General features: G+C 44.0%; 1 protein-coding gene across 1 annotated transcript in view; it reads right to left on the reverse strand.

The window, feature by feature from the left end:
* The window catches only part of LOC115108212 (kalirin-like), a 257,001-nt gene that overhangs the window by 100,014 nt on the left and 138,966 nt on the right, over positions 1-18,021 (reverse strand). Inside the window, 1 exon segment of the mRNA XM_029632309.2 lies at positions 1,600-1,722. Coding sequence (XP_029488169.2) covers positions 1,600-1,722 — 123 coding nt within the window.

The following is an 18,021-nucleotide window of genomic DNA, read 5'->3' on the forward strand; positions in this document are numbered from 1 at the left end:
ATGGCCCCTAGTCAAAAGTACTGCACTAAGGAATAGGTTGCCAGGTGTGACGCAGGCGCTATCTACTCGTGCACTACTTGTGACCTATAGTCATATAGCCTATTAAAGCAGAACATCTTACTTTGTGCAGTTTGTCTGTGTGATGAAATTAGAAAAGTGTATTTCCACAGTGGACTGGTTCCAGCTTGTTCTTGCTTGGTCTAAGTCTTCTGGCCTCTTTTCTCTTATGGACTGCAGCTACAACGGGCTGCAAAAACCAAGCCCGCATGCCAAGCCCATAAAAAAACACACTAAAGCTAAAATGACTAAGTTCTCTTAAACGCCTGAATGTATTTCTCATTGCACACTCATTTTCTGTCACTTGTCAATCACAACTAACCACGGAAAACCGTAACATTCCGATATTTGGAGTTCAAAGCTAGTCCTTAATTGAAACAATAAAAAAAAAAAGGGTGTCTCTTAAAGCCAAGGGACGGACGGGGCTGGAAAAATGAAAACACTCTCAAATTCGTAGACAGAGATATGGATGCAAAGAATGGCCATCCATGATATGAAATGTACAGTTTTAACCCTGTTTTTAGGCTATACTGTGATCGTTTACATTTAGGATTGTTTACAAACATTGGTGTAAAACAAAAGTATATTTTGGGTCCTGATTGGACACGGCAGTTGAACGAAGAGCACGAGACATGCATAAGTTCTACTCTTCAACGATCAATGGGTATACAGTATATGATTCATTTAGAAGTCCAAAAAATGGATTTATCAACAAAGGATTCTAGCTTTAATTGACATCCTCACTGAATAACAGCCGAACTTGCGTCAAAACAATACAAATCTGCCATCTGTGAATTGCATTTGAACACTAGGACGGTAGTGATAGGAAGCTTTAAAAGGACAATAGAACCATAAGTCATTTGGTTGTAACAATGTGTCAGTGTTCAGTTTATTGACCATGTCTTCTCTTGGAACAGTGTTCAGTTTATTGACCATGTCTTCTCTTGGAACAGTGTTCAGTTTATTGACCATGTCTTCTCTTGGAACAGTGTTCAGTTTATTGACCATGTCTTCTCTTGGAACAGTGTTCAGTTTATTGACCATGTCTTCTCTTGGAACAGTGTTCAGTTTATTGACCATGTCTTCTCTTGGAACAGTGTTCAGTTTATTGACCATGTCTTCTCTTGGAACAGTGTTCAGTGGTCTGCCCTTTCACTGACACCTCAGCACTTTGACATTAGACAGAATAGCATAACAGCCTACAGAGTTCAAATCCAGTACAATGCTGCGGTTCAAATGTAGTATAATACTGCAGAAAATGCAGCCTTTGTCGACATTGTAGCATAGATGAGGCAATTCAACCTCAAAATGACATCCACAATGCCTGAGGAAGTTGCCCCTGAACTCTGATCTGGGGTCAGTTGAACATTTTCCCCACTAATGGTTAAGGTTAGGTTTGGGGGTGGGGACGCTGATCCTTGATCAGATACTCCACCTCAGCAATGTAAGGAGGAGATTCACATGATTCAGGGCATGACCAATGACACACTATTAGCAAGGCCGCAAACATTTTCTCATTGGCCCAAATAGTTGAACTCTCACCTGTGCCACCTCCTCAAAATCGTCGTGGCGTTTCTGCAGTGCCCTGGCGCGGTGGAGGGACTTGCCCACGCCCGTGTGTTTGCTAAGGAAGGCCTCTCCATGGTTCTCTATCCAGTCCATCACCTGCACAAGTGACACAGAGAAAGACACTCATGTTAACCAGTGTTCTGTTCAGTGCATGTTACTGCACTCCCCCCTGCCTCCTAAGTAGACAGACAAATGCACATTCACCAGTTTTCAGCCCAGGTTACCCCCCCCCCCCCCCCCCCCGACTACAAAGGAGTCAGACACATGTGTGGGCTTCAGGGCCAGGAATCTGTCACCACTGTCACTTTGTCACCCTATATCAGGCCAGCAGTCCATCTTCAAGGAGAAAGAAGAGGAGGTTTTGTGAATTCCGATTTTATCCAAACCTTGGAGGAAAGACGAGGTCGTGAGCCTCGGAAATATTGTCTAGCTTCCTTCTCTCCTTTTGCTAGGCTTTTACTTACTTAGACTGGGAATACATGATTTCATCTTGACAGCATTCAAAGAGAAAGTAGCCAAATGTGCAGTGCGAAAGGTAGCCAAAAAGTGCAGTGAACTTTGCATAACTCCACTCTAGAGTCCCATTGCGTGACTGTACATTGTTGGCGGAATAGCCAGTACGGCAGAATTTACCGTACTAAATGGTAATGAATAGACGAGAGGTCATAAGATGAGATCATCTGTGTGGCTTTGTAAACAGCGTCTGGCTGAAACAGAGCCGAGCGGCACCCTGTGGCAGTGACTTTCACCATTCCCTGGCAAACATCAGCTCAAACACTATTTGAAATATTTTCAAATACTTTCTCTGTGCTTGCCTGGCGAGATGGAACCAACAGAATGCTCCCAAAACTGTAAACCCCGCCAATCTGGCACTCTAGGCAGGCTCGTATTCAAATAGTATTTGAACCCTGGTCAGTCTTTTGTTCTCTTCCTAATAACTCTCTCTACGGTCACTTCAAGGAATGGAAAACCAAAGCTTGCCTGTCCTGCCCCACTTCATTTATCTTGTTGTCCTCAAGTGTAGCCTCCCTGTCCTGATCGTGTTTGCTTGCCTGCGTGTGTGTATAGTAGGGAGGGGTCATCTGCTTGCATGTTGGTGTGTGTATGTGTGTGTGTGTGTGTGTGTGTGTGTGTGTGTGTGTGTGTGTGTGTATAGTAGGAGATGGGAGGGGTCCTTGGCTTGCGTGTGTGTATAGTAGGGAGGGGTCATCTGCTTGCATGTTGGTGTGTGTATGTGTGTGTGTGTGTGTGTGTGTGTGTGTGTATAGTAGGAGATGGGAGGGGTCCTTGGCTTGCGTGTGTGCGTACAGGAATGTTTAATAAACATGTCAGTGGGTGAGCAGACAACTCTTGTTTCGCCCTGGCTGATTAGAGTTGCGGCATCCACAGGAACAAGCAGGAGTCTAAAACTACCTGGCTGGCTGGCTCGCACAAACACGGGAAGGGCTGAGAATAGAAGAGATATTTGCTGGGGATGATATTAGCTGTCTGAGGATCCCATGCCTCGGACGGGAGTGCCACTTCTGGATCCTATGTCTGCATCCCAAATGACACCCTATTCCCTAGATGTAGTGCACTACTTTTGACGAGGGCCCACATGGCTCTAGTCAAAATTAGTGCACTATGTAGGAATTAGGGTGCCATTTTGGATGCAGGCTATCAGTCTAGTGATGTCTCAGCAGTTACTCGACACCACAATGTTATTCTAGCCATGATGTTGAGGAAGTGGGCTGGAAATATTGGATTCAGTATAACGTGGTTTCAGCTCCATAAATGAGGGCTCTGGTAAAAGTAGTGCGCTACAGTATATATGGAACAGGGTGTCATTTAGCACACAGCCTGTGTTTGTGATGCTGCAGGAACCTCCAGATTACTGACAACTCAGAGATGTTTCCTGGAAAAGTACAGTTCATGATACGCCAGAATACAGGCGCATTAAAACAAAACATGGCCTGGACAAAACCATCAAAGAAAACAGAGGAAGCATGAAAAACAGCAAGCAAAACTGGAGGCCCATGGGAAAGAGGAGCACTTTGTGTGAACATTGTGGTGCTTAATGTAATCTCGGTCTAAATCTGTTAAAAATTACAGGCATTTACATATGATCCAAGCCCCTAAGGAGGCATTTGAAAAATGTACGGAGGAGGATGCCAAAAGTGCTTTTGTTTTCACAGGTTTATTATTTTGACAGTGTATAAGTGAAAGCTGTCCTGGTCACACTATTTGGATAGCCCGGCTAGTCCATCTGTAGATACACTACAGATGGTCATACTATCAACAAACTATCTGCTAATAAGCAACTGCTTGCTAAGGTTAAGGTCAGGTTTAGAATAAGGGGTTAGGGTTAAGGCACACCGGGCACCAGGGTAAAGTGACTAAAAGGGCAGTTGAAATAGGCAAGGGGGGCAAATATTTTGGTGTGGGGTTTTGCATTGTAATTATATTGAATTCTGCTTATATCACACTATACCACAATGAACCTAGCGTTCGAATGCAGAGAATCTGAGACCATTGAGTGCTTTTGAAGTGACAGGTTGGTGCCAAATCTGTAGCCCATCTCCTTTGTGCCGTATCAGCGTAAAATAGGAATCTTCTAGCAGGCGTAAGGACGAAGACTCAGCAGGAGGCAAGGGGGTAGCGGTGCAAACGAGTGCTGGATTTATTTACACAGCGCTGGCGTTTGAAAGATGACGGTGATATTTACAAATCTATATATTTACAAAAGGTCTGACTTCAAAATGTCAGCATTCAAAAGAAAAAGCCTCTCATCAGGCAAAACCGTTCTTAATAACCAATAAAGCACAGGTGGGATCATTCAGGCTCAGATACAGCCTCCTCTTGAGTTACCCAAAAGTAAACTAACTAGAACATCCCCAAACAGGCACTTAATTCATTTGACCACACTTCTTCTTGGCGCGCAGGCCAGGTACAGTGCCTTGCGAAAGTATTTGGCCCCCTTGAACTTTGCGACCTTTTGCCACATTTCAGGCTTCAAACATAAAGATATAAAACTGTATTTTTTTGTGAAGAATCAACAAGTGGGACACAATCATGAAGTGGAACGACATTTATTGGATATTTCAAACTTTTTTAACAAATCAAAAACTGAAAATTATTCAGCCCCCTTAAGTTAATACTTTGTAGCGCCACCTTTTGCTGCGATTACAGCTGTAAGTCGCTTGGGGTATGTTTTGCACATCGAGAGACTGAATTTTTTTCCCATTCCTCCTTGAAAAACAGCTCGAGCTCAGTGAGGTTGGATGGAGAGCATTTGTGAACAGCAGTTTTCAGTTCTTTCCACAGATTCTCGATTGGATTCAGGTCTTGGCCATTCTAACACCTGGATATGTTTATTTTTGAACCATTCCATTGTAGATTTTGCTTTATTTTTTGGATCATTGTCTTGTTGGAAGACAAATCTCCGTCCCAGTCTCAGGACTTTTGCAGACTCAATCAGGTTTTCTTCCAGAATGGTTCTGTATTTGGCTCCATCCATCTTCCCATCAATTTTAACCATCTTCCCTGTCCCTGCTGAAGAAAAGCAGGCCCAAACCATGATGCTGCCACCACCATGTTTGACAGTGGGGATGATGTGTTCAGGGTGATGAGCTGTGTTGCTTTTACGGCAAACATATAACGTTTTGCATTGTTGCCAAAAACTTGAATTTTGGTTTCATCTGACCAGAGCACCTTCTTCCACATGTTTGGTGTGTCTCCCAGGTGGCTTGTGGCAAACTTTAAACAACACTTTTTATGGATATCTTTAAGAAATGGCTTTCTTCTTGCCACTCTTCCATAAAGGCCAGATTTGTGCAATATACGACTGATTGTTGTCCTATGGACAGAGTCTCCCACCTCAGCTGTAGATCTCTGCAGTTCATCCAGAGTGATCATGGGCCTCTTGGCTGCATCTCTGATCAGTCTTCTCCTTGTATGAGCTGAAAGTTTAGAGGGACGGCCAGGTCTTGGTAGATTTGCAGTGGTCTGTTACTCCTTCCATTTCAATATTATCGCTTGCACAGTGCTCCTTGGGATGTTTAAAGCTTGGGAAATCTTTTTGTATCCAAATCCGGCTTTAAACTTCTTCACAACAGTATCTCGGACCTGCCTGGTGTGTTCCTTGTTCTCCATGATGCTCTCTGCGCTTTTAACGGACCTCTGAGACTATCACAGTGCAGGTGCATTTATACGGAGACTTGATTACACACAGGTGGATTGTATTTATCATCATTAGTCATTTAGGTCAACATTGGATCATTCAGAGATCCTCACTGAACTTCTGGAGAGAGTTTGCTGCACTGAAAGTAAAGGGGCTGAATAATTTTGCACGCCCAATTTTTCAGTTTTTGATTTGTTAAAAAAAAGTTTGAAATATCCAATAAATGTCGTTCCACTTCATGATTGTGTCCCACTTGTTGTTGATTCTTCACAAAACAAATACAGTTTTATATCTTTATGTTTGAAGCCTGAAATGTGGCAAAAGGTCGCAAAGTTCAAGGGGGCCGAATACTTTCGCAAGGCACTGTAGCTCTGTAACAGTTTGGGCTCCATTGTAAACTAAAACAATGATAACTAACCTAAACAACAGTATACAAGGCATATTGACACATGAGAGAGACATACAGCGAGGCATAAAGTAATCATAGGTGTTGATTTGGAGAGCTAGCTAAGACAACCACAACAGCTAATCAGCTAAAACAACAACAGGAAAAAATGCGCAGAGCCTGAGTTCGCGGCTGGGGCCAGCAGATAAACAAAAATAAATAAATAAATATATACATAAACAGAATCTAGGACCATGATTAATGGACAGTCCAGCGGGCATCAGCTATGTAGCCAAGTGATCATAGGGTCCAGAGGGCAGCAATATATGGAACAGGGAGGCCACGGAATTGTCGTTACTACGCTAGCACGCGGGCGACGCGGCATTTAAAGTTAGTAGCCCGGGGCTAGTAGAAGCGTCTGCTCCGACGGAGGCCGGTTGAAGGCACAGCGGATGGAGTATTCGTCGGCAGACCTGTTGTGCTGGTGCGGCGGTGCGCCGTGTGTCGACTAAGGATCCAAGCCAGGTGGATCCTCTTCGGGGCAGAGGGGTTAGCCACTATAGCCACTCGGTAGCAGCGGTGATCCGGTGCCAAGGTCCAGAGCTTACGGCAAGGATCAGGTGGAGTAGTGTGTTCTAGCCGTGTTTGGGTGGAGTCCGGGTGAACAACTGAGTAGGGCCCTGGAGGTGGGCCTCAGGGATAGCTTCGGTACTGGGTAACTCGGTGGGTGCTAGCTAGCTATAAAGATCAGGAGTAATGGTCCAGGGATTATGGCAGGAATCCTGCGTTGTGGAGAGACAGTCCGTTACTGGTAGGCTGGTGAGTATTATCCAGGCAAAAAAATATATATATATTAAAAAAGGGCTGGTACCTGTGCAGAAGGTAAAGGCCGCTAGCAGTGGCTAACAATGACTAAATAGCTTGTAGGTAATTAGCTGGTTAGCTTCTGATGGCTGTGGTTCTTGCTATAAGGTCTAACAATTACGAATAATAGCGGTTCCGTATCACATTGGTTGATCTTGGCCAGGTCGCAGTTGCAAATGAGAACTTGTTCTCAACTAGCCTACCTGGTTAAATAAAGGTGAAATAAAAAAAAATTAAAAGGCAGGTTACCGGAAGGTATAATTGAACTAAAATGGAGAAGAGATTGATAATAAAATTGAAATATATACAAAAAAAGACGAAAAAAGACTAAATTACTCGAGAGGACGAACAAAACACGTCTGGACTGCTACGCCATCTTGGAAAGCATGAAAAAAGCATGTCTGTAGATAACCCGTAGATGGACTATCCAAATAAAATGTTACCACAGTCCTCGGTTTCTGGCTGTATGATGGCCATAGAAAATAAATAACGTAGTGTGTCCAAAATGCACCCTATTGCCTATATAGTGCACTACTTTTGACCAGATCATCTATGGGCCCTTGGAAGCAGTAAAATACCATGTGAATAAATTGCACAGTGGGTTGGAGAATTGCTGACATTCACAAATCCACAAAAAAATATGCTTCATACATGAAGCACAATTCTGCCGTTGCCTAAGGTAACAGTTTATTTGATTTTAGTGCTATCCCTTGCAGTCGTTATCCATTGCATTGTATGCTTTACCTTAAGATAAATGAGAGGAATGTCATTAGATTAAGCCAAATGTGGAGGGAGGAGAGTATAGAGACAGCCCCAGGATTCTCCAACTCCTCTTAAATCTGGCTACGTATATATAGTAGATGACCTTGGATAGCGCTGAACTTCCTACACATATTCTCCAACACTGCTTCGAAGCCCTTGCATCCTGAATGGCAGCCTATTCCCTTTATAGTACACTACTTTTGACCTGTGCTTTACACCCAGCTAGCACATTTGGTTCCTTGGAAGTTGTGGAAAAGTAAATGTTTGGTTTTCCATTGGTTTTGGGAACGAAGCCATAAGTTTCCTGACGATTAAAACAGAATGTTTTATAAACGTTCTGAGAACAGAAGTTAACATTTTGCCTGTTCTGGGAACTGTAAGACTTCAGTGAGGTTCTGAGAACATTTTACTATGGTTCCCTGAAAGTTTTCCTGGAAGGTTTTATTAACGTTCTGAGAGCGGAAATTATAGGTTATTTGAAGGTAATTAAATAATGTTCTGAGAGCATGTTCCAGTAAGACTTGTAATAATAACACTGATACCTTAGGTTAACTGTGAACTCCAAGCACAGATAGGACACATGGAAATGTATTTGCTTAGGCATTAACACATTTCCTTTTTATTGTGACCCATCAGTGAGATACGGTTATCTATCCATGGAATTAGTCCACTGGGTCACCAGGATGGAGCAAGCATGCCATGTTTTTTTCATGCATACATTTTAGTCTATTCAAACAGACCCAATTCCAAAAGAAAACAAGCACTCATTAAGATCAGGTGTGGCCAATTAGTGGGCGAGGCCAACACTCCTGAACACACTTCACAAGGTAGAGGATAGAGACAGTTGGGTTGATGCTGAGAACGGAATGGAAATGTTTTTAAATCACTTTCCCTCGAAAAATTCTCTGAATGTTCCTTAAGTATTATTTTGATGTAAAGTTTATTAACGTCTTGAGAATTTAAATAACATTCCCAAAACATTACTAAAGTGTTCTTGTGGAATTTGATGGAAGGTTTCATTAATGTTGTCTGAAAACAATTTGAGGACATGATATTAAATAATATAAAGAGAAAATCTGTAGGGAACGTTAATGCTAATGTACTGAAATCCCCATGGAAAAACATTGTTTCCTCAAGTGATTGGAACAATTTGAAAACATGACTTTAAATAGAACCATGAGTAAAACGTTATTCCAAGGATATGCCGCTGCCGTGGATAGCAGCCGTTTTACGGGCTGCTTATCAACTCCGCTACTTATTTGTTAATATATTTTTTTACAGTGAACTTTTTTTTTTTTTTTAAGTCTTCACCATATTTTTCTTTACGCGAAAACAGCTTCTGGAGAGCTTCTATGTTTCACGTCTAAGGACATGGATGATATATACAGTTGAAGTTTACATACACGTTAGCCAAATACATTTAAACTCAGTTTTTAACAATTCCTGACATTTAATCAGAATAACAATTCCCTGTCTTAGGTCAGTTAGGATCACCACTTTATTTTAAGAATGTGAAATGTCAGAATAATAGTAGAGAGAATGATTTATTTCATCTTGTATTTCTTTCATCACATTCCCAGTGGTTCAGAAGTTTACATACACACAATTAGTATTTGGTAGCATTGCCTTTAAATTGTTTCATTTGGGTCAAACGTTTTGGGTAGCCTTCCACAAGCTTCCCACAATAAGTTGGGGGAATTTTGACCCTTTCCTCCTGACAGAGCTGATGTAACAGAGTCAGGTTTGTAGGCCTCCTTGCTCGCACAGACTTTTTCAGTTCTTCCCACACATTTTCTATAGGATTGAGGTCAGGGCTTTGTGATGGCCTCTCCAATACCTTGACTTTGTTGTCCTTAAGCCATTTTGCCACAACTTTGGAAGTATGCTTGGGGTCATTGTCCATTTGGAAGACCCATTTGCGACCAAGCTTTAACTTCCTGACTGATGGCTTGAGATGTTGCTTCAATATATCCATATAAAATATCCAGCCTTATGATGCCATCTATTTTGTGAAGTGCACCAGTCCCTCCTGCAGCAAAGCACCCCACAACACGATGTTGCCACCCCCGTGCTTCACGGTTGGGATGGTGTTCTTCGGCTTGCAAGACTCCCCCCTTTTCCACCAAACATAACGATGGTCATTACGGCCAAACAGTTATATTTTTGTTTCATCCGACCAGAGGACATTCCTCCAGAAAGTACGATCTTTGTCCCCATGTGCAGTTGCATACCGTAGTCTGGCTTTTTTATGGCGGTTTTGGAGCAGTGGCTTCTTCCTTGCTGAGCGGCCTTTCAGGTTATGTCGATATAGGACTCGTTTTACTGTGGATATAGATACTTTTGTACCTGTTTCCTCCAGCATCTTCACAAGGTCCTTGCTGTTGTTCTGGGATTGATTTGCACTTTTCGCACCAAAGTACGCTCATCTCTAGGAGACAGAATGCGTCTCCTTCCTGAGCGGTATGACGGCTGCGTGGTCCCATTGTGTTTATACTTGCTTACTATTGTTTGTACAGATAAATATGGTACCTTCAGGCATTTGGAAATTCCTCCCAAGGATGAACCAGACTTTTTTTTCCTGAGGTCTTGGCAGATTTCTTTTGATTTTCCCATGATATCAAGCAAAGAGGCACTGAGTTTGAAGGTAGGCCTTGAAATACATCCACAGGTACACCTCCAATTGACTCAAATTATGTCAATTAGCCTATCAGAAGCTTCTAAAGCCATGACATACTTTTCTGGAATTTTCCTAGCTGTTTAAAGGTACAGTCAACTTAGTGTATGTAAACTTCTGACACACTGAATTTTGATGCAATGAATTATAAGTGAAATAATCTGTCTGTAAACTATTGTTGAAAAATTACTTGTGTCATGCACAACGTATACGTCCTAACCCACTTGCCAAAACTATAGTTTGTTAACAAGAAATTTGTGGAGTGGAAAAACTAGTTTTAATGACTCCAACCTAAGTGTATGTAAACTTCAGACTTCAACTGTATCTCGCTGACTTTTCCATGTACCATCAAGACCGGTTGGCAGCGTTGGGTAAGATGAGGGTGGGAGTGGTGTGTCTCTTTGTTAACAATAGCTGGTGCGCGATCTCTAATGTTAAGGAAGTCTCACATTTTTGCTCGCCTGAGTTAGAATACCTCATGATAATGCATCAATGACGCCCCCCCCACACACACACAGTGACCAGACTTACATATCCCAACCAGAAGCCATGATTTACAGGCAACATCCACTCTGAGCTAAAAGGCTAGAGGCTACCGCTTTCAAGGAGCAGGACATTAACCCAGACGCTTAAAAGAAATCCTGCTACGAGCTAAGATCGAATCCTACAATGCCGGATGGAGCCTCAGACCTTCAAAAAGTTCTACAGCTGCACCATTGAGAGCATCATGACTGGCTGCATCACCGCCTGGTATCGCAACTGCTTGGAATCTGACCGCAAGGCGCTACAGAGGGTAGTACGTACCGCCCAGTACATCAATGGGGCCGAGCTCCCTGCCATCCAGGACCTCTATACCAGGCGGTGTCAGAGGAAGGCCCTAAATATTGTCAAAGCCACCCAAGTCATAGGCTGTTCTCTCTGCTACCACACGGCAAGCGGTACTGATGCACCAACCAACAGTATCCTGAACAGATTCTACCCCCAAGCCATAAGACTGCTAAACAGTTAACCAAATAGCTGCCCAGATTATCTGCATTGACCCTTTTTGAACTAACTCTTTTGACTCATCAGACGCTGCTGCTACGGTCTTGCTGCCTAATAACTTTACCCCTACCTATACAGCATGTACATATCGACCTCAATTACCTCGTACTGGTACCCCGTGTATATAGCCAAGTTATCATTACTCATTGTATATTTATTTCTTGTGTAATTACGTATATATGTTTCTATTATATTTCTATTTTTCTCTCTGTATGGTTGGGAAGGGCCCGTAGGTATGCCTCTCACTGTTAGTCTACACCTGTTGTTTAGGAAGCATAACCATAACCAATAACCAATACAATTTCATTTGATGTTGAAGTACTGAAATTCCCACAGAAGAACGTGGTTTCTTAACGTCCTCTGAACTGTTTGAGAAGGTTCCCAATGTCAAACCCTTTGGAAAATGTTCCTAGAACATTACCAAAATTGAAATGAAATGTAACCATGTTCGAACTTTAGAAAAGTGTTTTTTGTTAAAAGTTCCTTAAAATGTGCTGAACATTTTCCAAAACCAAGCAACTTCACTGCACCATTCCCAGAAAGTTGTGGGAAGGTTGTATGCAAAATCCCCATAGGACAACCTCGCTCTCACCAAGCTCTAAGATACATATGGTTCTCAGAACGTTACGTGCTAGCTGGGTAGGCTCTGGCCAAAGCAGTGCACTACATAGGGAATAGGTTCCATTTGGGAAGCATCCAATGAGTCAGGGGCTTGAAATGCAGCCCATCAACACTGTCTGCTGCTTGGCTGTGTGGCGCAGTGCAGTGCAGTGCGGTGCAGCGGTCACTCATGTGCATTGCTGATAACCCCAGTCCTGATCTGCCATGGTGGAGGCTTCAATCGCTCACCAAGCCCGGCCCAGTCAGTAAGCCCAGAACAAAGGATTACGTTTTGCTTATCTACAAAATAGACCAGCCACTCAACATCACACGAAAAAAGAAGAGAGAGAGAGAGAGAGAGAGAGAGAGAGAGAGAGAGAGAGAGCGAGAGCGAGAGAGAGAGAGAGAGAGAGAGAGAGAGAGAGAGAGAGAGAGAGAAAGACTGGGGGAAGGGGGCGGAGAGACAAAGCGTCATCTTGCTAAACCGTAGACAGGCTAATCCAAACAGGAGAAAAATAACCCTTGCCAATTTGTATGGGAAAGATATCTCCGGAGCACAGTAACAGAGATTACGGGAGTCTGCAGGCTCTGATACAGTCGGTCAACTGAATCAGAGGCAGAAGCATCGCAGAAAGGTGGGGAGTCAAGGGATCATCTCAGCTCATTTTCATTGAGTCTCATTGAGTCATTCACAATCATTGATGCAGTAGCTATTCTTTCCCTTATTAAATAAAACAGGAGTGGATACTCCTACTAGATGCTACAGAGACTAATGCTCAAGGACTTAATCTACGCATCAGGCTGAGATGGGAAAGAAAGAAAAATTAAAGAAAGAGCGAACGAGAGCGAGAGAGCGAGAGAAAGAGACATGCATACTATAGCTGTTGATAGCATTCTGTGCTGTCAGACAAATAATGATGTTCATTAAACCAGCCAAAATGAATATCAATGAACTACACTGGTGTGGTTCCCTTAAGTAAACGTATATAAACTTGCGGCTCTGTGTGTATACAGTGTGTAAATTAACTAACTAAATGCATGCTACAGTCTCCTTGTATGCATCCCAAATGGCACCCTATTCCCTGGTGCACTACTTTTGACCACTAAATAGAGAATAGGGTTCCATTTGGGAAACAAACACAGTGGAGGACGGTTGTCCCTGGGGTATAGTATAAGCAGGCCTCGTCTGTTCCTAACAATATGTAATTAGTGAGCTGTAAACAAAGTCACCCCCTATCACTGAGCTCCACTCTGACTGTGGGCAGAGGGCCAGGGGCCAGACAAACACAGTGGACTCACTGGACTATACACTACAGTGTTTCTCTTTCAACCAGTCCAGCGTGGCTTTCACTGTGATGTATTCTATCTAGTACAATGCTGTATTACACAGGCTGTGTCCCAAATGGCACCCCTATTCCCTATGTAGTGCCTGTCCCATAGGGCTCTGGTCAAAAGTAGTGCACTACAGTACATATCTGTTGATACACCTCTAGTGGTGTGGGGGCTGTGCTTTGGCAAAGTGGGGGTTATATCCTGCCTGGTTGGCCCTGTCTGGGGGTATTGTCAGACGGGGCCACAGTGTCCCCCGACCCACCCCTGTCTCAGCCTCCAGTATCTATGCTGCAATGGTCGATTCGGGTCAGTCTGTTATATCTGGTGTAATTCTCCTGTCTTATCTGGTGTCCTGTGTGAATTTAAGTATGCTCCCTCATATTCTCCCTCTCCCTCTCTCCCTCCCCTCCTGGAGGACCTGAGCCCTAGGATCATGCCTCAGGACTACCTGGCCTGATGACTCCTGGCTGTCCCCAGTCCACCTGGTCGTGCTGCTGCTCCAGTTTCAACTGTTCTGCCTGCGGCTATGGAACCCTGACCTGTTCACCGGACGTGCTACCTGTTGTTTTCGACTCTCTTTCTCTATCGCACCTGCTGTCTCAACCTCTAAATGCTTGGCTATGAAAAGCCAACTCACACTTACTCCTGAGGTACTGACCTGTTGCACCCTCTCCAACCACTGTGATTATTATTTGACCCTGCTGGTCATCTATGAACGTTAGACCATCTTGAAGAACAATCTGGCCTTAATGGACATGTACTCTTATAATCTCCAGCCGGCACAGCCAGAAGAGGACTGGCCACCACTCAGAGCCTGGTTCCTCTCTAGGTTTCTTCCTAAATTCCTGCCTTTCTAGGGAGTTTTTCCTAGCCACCATGCGTCTACATCTGCATTGCTTGCTGTTCGGGATTTTAGGCTGTGTTTCTGTATAGCACTTTGATTTAAATTTGATTGATAGGGAATAGGGTGCATGGTGTCTGGAAATCCACAACCTCCCCCTCCCAAGAAAGCAATAGTTGGGAGTTCCATTGTCAGGGATGTCGTGGTTGATGGCGCAGAATTCTTCCCTGGTGGCATAGTGCGTGATATAACTTGGGAGCTTTCGGTCATTCTAGACCAAAACCCGGGCGCCGCACACTGCGGCAATGGGCTGAGTTGAGACGAGACTTCGAATACCTGAGAGACAGAATATTGGCTAGGGGGCAAGCTGATTTTAATTTCTGGCTCTATCCCAACACACGGTTGTGGAATTGATCGCTTCTCCCGGCTACTTGCACTGGACTCTTGAATGAAATCAGGACTATGTTCTGAAAAAGCGTTTGATTTTATTGACAATTTCGATATGCTTTGGGAGCAACCACAGTTTCTAGAAAGGGACGGCCTGCACACGAACAGGAGAGCAACTTAGATGCTGAGTGATAACATTGAAAAAATAATCTAAAAAAGTGATGGGTTATCAGTCCTTGCCCGAAATAGGTAACCCTCGTTTGAGTCCTGTATTAATCCACATCCTCTTTGAGGCATAGACCAAATGGCACAGTTCTAAGCAATCTTATCTATACCGTTTCAAGCCAACCCCATGGCTATTTCATATAGAGGGTTACCTACTGATCACAGCATGTTTCTGTTAAAGACTCCGTCTGATCTGAAATCCAGTTGCTGTGGCCTTGGACTGATTCATGTAAATGCCAGAAGTTAGATTTTGAAAATGGATCATATTGTAATTCTTTCTTCTCAAACTAACGCGGCCATTTTGATTATTACTGAGACTTTATTATTACTGAGACTGTGCCAGACTTTGATGTGTCTTTGAATGAATGGATATAATGTTTATAGATCTGACAGAGCTGGCAGAGGTGGGGGTGTCGCCATATTCATAAACAACCATTTGAATGTTGCAGTGTGTATTACCACATCTGTCTTAAACCAACTCGCCTCAACCTTTAAACACCCTTAAAAACTTACTCTCTCGGATGTTATTCTAACAAATGCCCCTCCAAAGTGTACAGCCAATGGGATATTTGCTCATGAGTTCAGTGACCGTAGTCCAATCGCCTCATAACAGATGTTAAATGATCTAAATCTCGCTCATGTATTGTTACAGAGATATTATAGGAATTTTAATGAGCATTTGTTTTCCACCTGGAGCTGAGTGACTGGTGGGTGGCGTCAACTATCACTAGCTCGGATCAAGACCTTCATTGTTTTATTTCTAGCCACAACTTCCATCCTCTCAGGCCAGGGGCACAACAATGCATGAATTAATGGTTGGATTAGAATATCCGTTATAATCATTGGCCAGTACAGAGAATTAAGTAAAACCACAAGTCCAAATCCCTATCTCCATCCATGGCTAATTACAGAAAGGGTTCAATATGTGGCTAGATGTAGAAGGCTAATGTTAACTAGCTAACGTCGCCCATGAATGGAAGTGAAGCTAGCGAGCAAGCATTTTAGCCAGGTAGCCTAGGACAACAAAAAATAAAAGTGTGTACTGTATAACAGAGTGATAGACTGTTTTGTCAACATGAAAGAGAGGACGATGGCGTTTCAAGTAGGGTGAGTCAACATGTTTTTCTACATGCATGAACGTTCACACACGCACACACACAAACGCACACAGAAATCAGAACCATGGACAGCCACATCATGTTTAGCTTATTTTGATTGGATGAAATTGTTTTTGGTATCTTTTAGTTGTCACTGTATTAGACGAAGCATAGGTGATTAGATGATGTTGAAATGTTGAAGTTTAAATGGTGCTGGAGGTATTCCCTCCGCAAGGCAATCAAACAAATGAAATGTCAGAATAGGGACAAAGTGGAGTCGCAAATCAATGGCTCAGACACGAGACGTATGTGGCAGCCACGTCACAGACATCGACGTTTCACTTCCAGACAAACTAAACACCTTCTTTGCCAGCTTTGTGGATAACACAGTGCCACCGACGCATCCCTAGCCGCGTCCTCAGAGCATGCGGAGACCAGCTGGCTGGTGTGTTTACGGACATATTCAATCTCTCCCTATCCCAGTCTGCTGTCCCCACATGGTTCAAGATGGCCACCATTGTTACTGTACCCAAGAATGCAAAGAATGAACTAAATTACTATGGCCCTGTAGCACTCACTTCTGTCATCATGAAGTGCTTTGAGAGACTAAGGATCATATCACCTCCACCTTACCTGTCACCCTAGACCCACTGCATTCAGTACTGTAGTACCCTCCAAGCTCATCACTAAGCTTGAGGTCCTGGGTCTCCACCCCACCATGTGCGATTGGGTCCTGGACTTCCTGACGGGCCACCCCCAGGTGATGAAGGTTGGAAACAACATCTCCACTTCGCTCATCCTCAACACTGGAGCCCCACAAGGGTGCGTGCTCGGCCCCCTCTTGTACTCCCTGTTCGCCCATAATTGCGTGGTCATGCAATTGGCATGCTTACTGCAGGAATGTCAACCAGAACTGTTGCCAGAGAATTGAATGTTCATTTCTCTACTATAAGCCGCCTCCAATGTCGTTTTAGATCATTTGGCAGTACGTCCAATTGGCCTCACAACCGCAGACCACACGTGTATGGCGTTGTCTGGGTGAGAGATTTGCTGACGTCAACATTTTTGTGTGTGTGTTTAAAAAAACAATTTACCCCGTTTTTCTCCCCAATTTCGTGGTATCCAATTATTTTAAGTAGCTACTATCTTGTCTCATTGCTACAACTCCTGTACGGGCTCGTGAGAGACGAAGGTTGAAAGTCATGCGTCCTCCGATACACAACCCAACCAAGCCGCACTGCTTCTTAACACAGCACGCATCCAACTCGGAAGCCAGCCGCACCAATGTGTCGGAGGAAACACCGTGCACCTGGCAACCTTGGTTAGCACGCACTGCGCCCGGCCCGCCACAGGAGTCGCTGGTGCGCGATGAGACAAGGACACCCCTACCGGCCAACCCCTCCCTAACCCGGGCGACGCTAGGCCAATTGTGCGTCGCCCCACGGACCTCCCGGTCGTGGCCGGTTACGACAGAGCCTGGGCGCGAACCCAGAGTCTCTGATGGCACAGCTGGCGCTGCAGTACAGCGCCCTTAACCACTGTGCCACCCGTGAGGCCCTGATGTCACCATTTTCAACAGAGTGCCCCATGGTGGCGGTGTTGTTATGGTATGGGCAGGCATAAGCTACAGACAATCAACACAATTACATTTTATCCATGGCAATTTGAATGTAGAGAGATACCGTGAGATCCTGAGCCCCATTTTTGTGCTATTCATCTGCCGCCATCACCTCATGTTTCAGCATGATAATGCACGGTCCCATGTCGCAAGGATCTTTACACAATTCCTGGAAGCTTAAAATCTCCCAGTTCTTCCTTAGCCTGCATACTCACCAGACATGTCACCCATTAAGCATGTTTGGGATGCTCTGGATCAACGAGTGTGACAGCGTGTTCCAGTTCCCGCCAATATCCAGCAACTTCATACAGCCATTGAAGAGGAGTGGGTCAACATTCCACAGGCCACAATCAACTGCCTGATCAACTCTATGCGAAGGAGATGTGTCGTGCTGCATGAGGCAAATG

Source organism: Oncorhynchus nerka, linkage group LG3 (assembly GCF_034236695.1).
Source record: "Oncorhynchus nerka isolate Pitt River linkage group LG3, Oner_Uvic_2.0, whole genome shotgun sequence".
In the NCBI taxonomy this organism is placed as follows: Eukaryota; Metazoa; Chordata; class Actinopteri; order Salmoniformes; family Salmonidae; genus Oncorhynchus; species Oncorhynchus nerka.